The sequence below is a fragment of the Benincasa hispida genome, chromosome 8, assembly GCF_027475165.1.
Source record: "Benincasa hispida cultivar pf3 chromosome 8, pf3_genome.v1.1, whole genome shotgun sequence".
NCBI classification, from domain to species: domain Eukaryota; kingdom Viridiplantae; phylum Streptophyta; class Magnoliopsida; order Cucurbitales; family Cucurbitaceae; genus Benincasa; species Benincasa hispida.
In genome coordinates, this window is record NC_143485.1 from 21,552,594 (window position 1) to 21,560,716 (window position 8,123).

General features: G+C 28.1%; 1 protein-coding gene across 1 annotated transcript; it reads left to right on the forward strand.

The window, feature by feature from the left end:
* Positions 1–1,664: 1,664 nt before the first annotated feature.
* On the forward strand, positions 1,665–4,175 carry LOC120082767 (3-ketoacyl-CoA synthase 12-like). Its single transcript, XM_039038060.2, has 3 exons — positions 1,665–2,183; positions 2,355–2,707; positions 3,336–4,175. Exons 1-3 carry the CDS (start codon positions 1,732–1,734, stop codon positions 3,917–3,919), a joined length of 1,389 nt encoding a protein of 462 aa, XP_038893988.1. The 5' UTR covers positions 1,665–1,731; the 3' UTR covers positions 3,920–4,175.
* The last annotated feature ends 3,948 nt before the right edge of the window (positions 4,176–8,123 follow it).

Below are 8,123 nucleotides of genomic sequence, written 5' to 3' on the forward strand. Positions count from 1 at the left end.
TTTAATTTATATATTAGTACATTTTGTTGCTATTTTTTTTATGCCTCATGGATTTTTTAACAAAATAATGGAAATGTTAATTCACCATTCATATCGATGTCAAACTTATAAAAACGTGGAAATATCCACAGAACCAATATGTCGATGAAAATTTAATATCATGCTCATACTATGATGAAAATATTGTATCCATACAAATATCTCTTATTCAGATTTACGAATATACTAATGAATATTCCAGAAAAAATCATGGATATTGTTAATTTTGTATAATATTATTGAATAATTAGCTTGAGTTCAATACAATAAAATGGAGAATAAATAGACATCAAGAGACCCTAATTACGGAAAGAAACATAAAAGTAAAAAAAATATTGGAAAGGAAAAAATACGGGAAAATAATAATTTACAATAAACCTTAGTTAACTTTTAACACCCTCCCTCAAACTCAAGGTGGTAGGTGGTAGAATAACAACCAACTTGAGTTTGTGAAATGACCGGCAAAAGCTGATGACGAAAACAGAAGAAAACTTCCAAATCAAATCACTACAGATATGGGTGGAGACAGATCCCACGAATAACTAAAACACAAGAACTTCCAAGTTGGAGACATATAACCCACGAAGAACTAAAATAAAGAAAACTTCTGGGCTGAAAACATAACCTACGAAGAATTAACACACAAAGAACTTCTGGGTTGGATGCAGAGATTCTCATAGAGAGATCTAAAACAAAACTCATGAATCGTTGATTTTAAAACAGAACAGAGACTTTGGAAGATCTGAAAACAATAACAGAGATCCACAAATGTAGAATTGAAAACGAAATTGAATCAGTGACACAACAAGGTAGTTTAAAACATAAATGTATTGGGCTCTCTTGGTAACGGGTGATGGTCTATTTTCGTTGACGACCAATTGACGGAGGCAAAGATCAGATATGGTTGTGGCGACTAGAGTCCAGTAAGATAAAAACCCTAAGGCCAGAATACTTGTATAATATCATTGAATAATTAGCTTGAGTTCAATACAACAAAATAGAGAATAAACACCAAGAGACCCTAATCATGGAAAGAAGCATAAAAGGAAAAGATACAGAAAAATAATAATTTAGAATAAATCCTAATTAACTTTTAATAGACATCTTTTTTCTATGAAACCTTAGTATGAACTTAATTCTTTGAGTAATACATTTAAAAAAAACAATATTGTAATATCTTACCTCGAATTTAATATCTTACAAGTTTTTTTACACCCAAATATTATAAGATCAAACGGAGTGTTCCATAAGATTAGTTTAGGTGCACGTAAACTAACCGAACATTCACGAACGTAAAAAAACATTTAAAAAAACGTATTTAAGTAATAAACTATAACTTCAAATAATATATACTATATATCACAACCATACAAATATTGTTAAAGAACATCCCATATCTAATATGTGAGATTTTTTTCCCCTTTGTTTTACATCTTAAAACTATATTTTCAAGCCTCTTTGAATGCAAATAATTTGTACCCATTAAAACTTAAAAGAAGAAGGGAAAAAAATAATAATAAAGAAAGAAAAAATGCAAATAATATACTTGGCAATTTGCATTCATAAACGCGTTAAGCCCTGCCAACTGCTCCCCCTTTGCTATAAGAGCCATCTCTTTTCTTCCCAACACATTGCTCCATTTCACTTCCCGAAATCTCTCTTCTTTTTCTTTTTCTTCTCTTCCTCTCTCTCATGGAGCCATTGGTATTACTCTATGCAATTCCCTTACTCTATTTAGCAATAAAATTATGGAAGCGTTTTGATACAAAAAGAGACCAACAATGCTACATTTTGGACTACCAATGTTTCAAACCCAGCGACGATAGAATGCTTGGCACTCAGCTCTGTCGGGACCTCATGAGACGCTCCACGAATCTTGGCCTCGAAGAGTTCAAATTCCTTCTCAAAGCCGTCGTTAACTCCGGCATCGGCGAGCAAACCTATGGCCCTCGTGTCATCTTCTCCGGTAAAGAACAACGTCCTTCTCTTCTTGATATCATCGCCGAAGTTGACGAGTTTTTCCTTGACTCTCTTCATAAACTCTTCCAAAGATCCGGTGTTTCCCCTTCTCAGATCGATCTCCTCGTCGTCAACATCTCCATGCTCTCCACTTCCCCTTCTCTCGCCTCCAGAATTGTCAACAGGTAAACTTTACTCTAACCCATCGTTTAATCCACGAGTACTTATATTCCTACTCTCCGTATGTCCTTTTCTCTCGAATTAATATTCAAGATTCGAGATTTGAACCTTTTTAACGTCATTTTCTAATTTTCTAGCTAGTGATTTTAAGATTTTTTTTTTTTTTTAATATTTAGGTACAAAATGAGAGAAGACATAAAAGTGTTCAATCTAAGTGGAATGGGATGCAGTGCTAGTCTAATTTCTGTGGATGTTGTGAGGAGAATGTTCAAGTCATACAAGAACTCATACGCCATTGTTGTTACCTCTGAGTCTCTCACTCCGAACTGGTACTCCGGTAACGACCGATCCATGATTTTGGCGAACTGTCTTTTCCGATCTGGTGGCGCCGCTATACTCTTGACCAACAAAAGGAGTTTGAAAAACAAAGCCATGTTGAAGCTCAAGTGCTTGGTCCGAACCCACCATGGAGCTCAAGATGAGTCCTATGATTGTTGCTATCAGAAAGAGGATGACCAAGGCAACCTAGGTAAATATATAATACATATGGCCCTCTCCTTGATAATGTTTCTCAAAATTAATCTTAGAAAAATACTCGTTTACATCCATGCCAAATCACAAGTTACTATGTGGCAAACTTTTCAATTTTTAATAAATATATATATTTTTCTCATTTTTATTGAACAAAAAAATCTCCAATTAAATCTTCAAACTCGTTTATTTATTATAGCAAAAGTATCTTGAATTTGTATTTAGTGGCTAATAAGGATGTATATGACAAGTTCTCAAGTCTACATCCAATTGTTATTAAAAGATAGTCACCATTATGATGGTCTCTTTTAAATAATTTATTTTGTTAAATTTCTTAAAACAGTATCTAATGGTTATTGGGACATAAAAATCTTTAAATCTACCTTTCCAACCGTTATTAAGATCATACACTCGTATTATTGTGACAAATCCGTTGAATAATCTTTCTTTTTCTTTTCACTCACTTTATTAAAATTAATGCCTCAATATATTATATTGCACTCTGAATAACGATCTTAGAAGATTATTATTCAGTTCCTTGTAGATGTAGCTAATACACAATTGCATAGATCTGTGTGTGGATTTATTATTATTTGTTGTCTTAACAAACTCTTGATTTGTTTAAGGTTTCCATCTGGGGAAGAACCTCCCAAGGGCAGCAACAAGAGCATTCACGGACAACCTAAGAGAGATCTCCCCCAAGATCCTCCCAATAACAGAGATATTCCGGCTAACAATCCTAACAATATTACACAAAATCTCCTTAGCCAGCTCCTCGAAGCCACAGTGGCCGAAGCCAACGGCGAACTTCCTAACAGCGACAGAGCATTTTTGCCTACACACAGGAGGAAAAGCAGTGATAGATGGGGTTGGAAAGAGCCTAAGCTTAACCGAGCACGATCTCGAACCAGCAAGAATGACCCTTCATCGATTCGGAAACACGTCGGCGAGTAGCCTATGGTATGTTTTAGGGTACATGGAAGCAAAAAAGAGGCTGAAGAAAGGAGATAGAGTATTGATGATAAGCTTTGGAGCAGGGTTTAAATGCAATAGTTGCTTGTGGGAAGTGGTGACAGAGTTGGGTGGTAGAAAGGGTAATGTATGGGAAGATTGCATTAATAGCTATCCACCTGTGTCTTTGGCTAACCCTTTCATGGAAACCTTTGGATGGATTCAGAATGAAGATGCAACTACTTTCAAGTCACTTTGATTCTCAACAAATAGGAAAAATAAAAGGGAAAAAAAAAAAAAAAAAGAAGAGGTTGATTTAATTTTTTTTTTTTTTTAAAGGAAAAGATGTTATTATTTGTTGAGAGATTTTTTTATCTTTATATTGATGTTGGAGTTTAGTTGATCATGTTAATATAGGTTTTTATTGGATTCTAGAAAGTTTACTCCTATTTATTTCAAATTTATATGGGTTGAGATTTTATTTTGTTTATATATAAATTATTTATTTATGTTTATTTGCGTTTCCTTTTATTTATTTCTATTTTTTGGTTTGGGTAGAAGTTTTACCCTTTTTTCTTATATATAGGAGCATCATATTATTATTATTATTGTTAAAATTATTATTATTATTATTATGGATTAATGACTAGTCTCTAATGGACAATCATTTAAGATTTTGACAAGTAGTAGCTAGAGACTAGGAAAAGAGGTATATATAAAGGAGGAGAGAAATTTTTTTTAGTACGTTTTCTATACTACCCACATTCATTGTTTCTCACAATAAACATTTAAGAATTATAAAGGTCTACGAAATAAATAAATAATAAATGAATATATTATTGGACTGTTTTTAAATATAAAAAGATAAATCAATATTATTTGATAATGTGTCAAAATATGAATGTGAGTTGTAAGTACTAACTACTCCCCTAGATACTAGTGAAAATTTTGTAAATAATAGAGAAAATTATTATTTTTTTCTTTTGTAGAAAAATTAAATTATTATCAAATTTTTATAGTAGTAAGAATGAAGATTTATCTAGTGAAGGGTTGTTCATTTATTGAAATTAAGCAAAAGATGATACTTACTATTGATTGGTAAATAGGAATTTTCAACTATTCCGCCATTAAATTTTTTAGGTTTAAAAACACTTTTGGGCTTCGAACCTTTTCATGAAAGTATCAATTTAATCTCTAAATTTTGGTATGTAACAATTTAGTCTATATACTTTCAATTTTATATCAATTTAGTCCCTCGCTTTACTTTGTAACAATTTAATCCTTATAGAAAAAAAATAATCAAAATTAGATGTCAATTTTTATTATTTTATGATATAGGCTTTATTATTGTAAAAATATCGAGTACTAATTAGTTTATCGATTTACTTATGCAAGAAATTTCATTAAACCTTAACATTAAATTCTATAATAGGGACTAAATTTTAAAATATAAAGACTAAATTATTACAAAATAAAGTCTTAAGAACTAAATTGTTACAATATTGAAAGTACGATGACTAAATCATTACAAATTAAAGTTTAGGAATTAAATTATTATTTTTATGAAAATTTTGGATTAAAATTGATTTTTAATCATTTTTTTCAGTAGAATAAAGAAAATGCAGAAATAAAAAAGCTTATTTCTAATTCGATAAATTATTGGAAGGATAAAAAAAAAAAAAACTTTACCTTCAAACAAATAGTTTCCATTGGCCGTCATTAAATGTTTTGTACAAGTAGATCTGGATGAATATAAAAAGAAAAAGAAAAAGGATATTTCTTCACCAATAAATAAATAAATAAATAATTATAATAATAATAGTAATAATAATAACTATCGAATTATTTGTGTTTATTGGTTAGTTGGTAATATTATTTTTATTGGTAGTTAGGTGAGATGAAATGTGAATATAAACGTGTGATGTTTATAGTTTAGTTAGTATATTAAATTTAATGTCACTATCATCTCAATTGATTTACATATGAAACATTTGTAACCAAGTAATTGAGACTTTGGTTTAAATAATTAAAGCCAAATATATTTAGACTTCTTTATATAACATTAATTGTGGAGCATGCTTCATTGACTAGTTTCAAATAGGAGTTTATTTTGTAAAAAAAATTAAAGATAAGGTAGTAATAACTACTAATTAAGTTTTGTTAAATAGTTTTTTTTTTTTCCATTTTTGTATATTCTTTTCATATACACCATTTTCATTCTTTTATTATTTTCAAAAACAAGTTGGTAGCAATTTTTTGAGTTCTTTTTTCTGGAATTTCATCGATTTACTATTTATATAAATTTTAATCATGAACTAATTAACGTTAGCATTCATCGACTCAATGAGACAAAATAAATTTAATTAAAATAACATATACCATGTACTCATACTTTTGAATTAGTTTGAGGTTTAAATTTTCACACCTCATATTAGTACATGTACTAAAAAATTAAATAAAAACTTTTAAACAATCTAGGAGGGAACTATTAGAAAAGAAAAGAAAAGGAAAAGAAAGAAGAAAAAGGAAACTAATTAAACTCATAACCTCATTGATTAATGAAAATTTAATTAATATTTATGTTTATGAGAATTTTTTTAAAAAATAGCAATTTTTTAAAAAACTTTGCAAAATAATTGAATTAAACGTAATAAATTTGGTCAAGTCTTATACTTTTAAATTTATAACAATTGGTCTCTAACTTTAATTCATGATAGATAGATATAGTCTCGTACTTCAAAATGTGAATTTCTATCTTAAAATATTCCATCAAAATTAATTATAAATTTCATTATAGATGAATAACCTATTTTTTATAATTATAAACATTTTTGTACCTTCAATCAATTTATCAATACCTATATATAAGAAATCCTACTTAACTTTCAACAAAAAATTTCATGATAGAGATTAAGGTTGTGATTACACAATCAAATTAATTAATCGATTTGGATATGGGAAGATTGATTATAAATGAAGTTGTTAAAATCATTTTTTAAATCCTATATTAATTTTCACCATTTTAAAATTTGTTCATTACTAGCTTTTAAAAGTAGATTCTCATAAAATCAATAGTTAATTCCTAACACATTTTCTATTTTAATTTTATTTTAAAAATAAAATTGATTTATATATTTAGTATATTCCTTAAAACCCCAATATTTCTATATCCTAAATTTTCTGGTTGATTAGTTGAACTCCACCAATTTTTTTTCATGCTATCATTTAAAAAAAGTTCTTTTTCTCTTATATTAAATAAATCAACTTAAAAAATAATCAAGAACAAATCAAATATAAATTTCATATATGTTATAACATTTTAAAAAATTATTTAAAAATATAAATTATCAAAAAAAAAATTGTTATGCACATTTTGATAGTAGGTCTATTTAGTCATTATTGCTAAAGAAGACTATTTAGTATTATTTACCAAATATTATAACCTATTTTTCCAAGTTTTAATTTACTTAAATTCATATAGCTGATTTTCTTAGAAGCATAGTTACCAACAATATTTTCAAAGCTCATCAATCTCAAATCAAATCTAAATCTTTATAAGTTTTAGAGCACAAAAACTTTTTTTTAGTACATACAAAAAATTATTACACATTAAATTTCATGACATATTATAAATGTCATGGATAGCGATTTCTTTTTAAGAATTTGTACATATAGTGACAATCACTAGCTTCATAAATAGAATTCTATAAGGGTCGTTTGTTTTTCGAGAATATGTAAAATTAGAATATTTTGATTATCGAAATTATAGATGTCTAAAATTTACAGATGTCAGACATCATTGAATAACTATGTTTGTCTTGTAAGAATATTTTTGAAGCTATCTAGGAATAACTGTATTTGTAGGATAACTGTATTTGTTTTATAGGATTTGTACCCAGAAACGTATTAAATTTACATAATGTTCCAAGAATGTCCTTACGATTATTCATTAATTTAGAATTAATTTAATAGAAGTTGAACTTGTATAATATATTTGTTTTTTATTATTTTTTTAAATTAACATAGTTTATTTTTTATTTTTTATTTTTCTCAACAAAATAATCTATATAATTTTAAGGTTTTTTTAAAAAAATAAATATTGATTTAAGTTTACATTTGAATATTTTTTCTAAACAAATAAAACAACTTCAATATAACCAAAGAAATTGAAATACATAGATGACAATATTTAGTTTAATTATAAAATAATAAACAAGAAGGATATTTATATATCTGAAAAAAAAAAGTTAAAAAAGTATTTAAAAAAAATGATGACTTAACACTAGAATCCAAAAAATCTATGTTTCCGGAGGTCATCCAAAACCCTTGAGATACTCTCCATTATGGACAGAGATCTCCAAATGTCTAGGCATGTTACCTTACTGCAGGACAAACACGATAACCTAGATGCCTACTCCATAAAAATTTTGGATTCCTACAAAACAAACAATCGTTAAGTGTTC

Bases quoted from the DNA above. Each gene is read 5' to 3' on its own strand.
- LOC120082767 (XM_039038060.2), top strand. From the start codon at position 1,732: ATGGAGCCATTGGTATTACTCTATGCAATTCCCTTACTCTATTTAGCA. The intron at 2,184-2,354 runs GTAAACTTTACT...TTTAATATTTAG, and splicing joins GCCTCCAGAATTGTCAACAG to GTACAAAATGAGAGAAGACA. The intron at 2,708-3,335 runs GTAAATATATAA...GATTTGTTTAAG, and splicing joins GGATGACCAAGGCAACCTAG to GTTTCCATCTGGGGAAGAAC.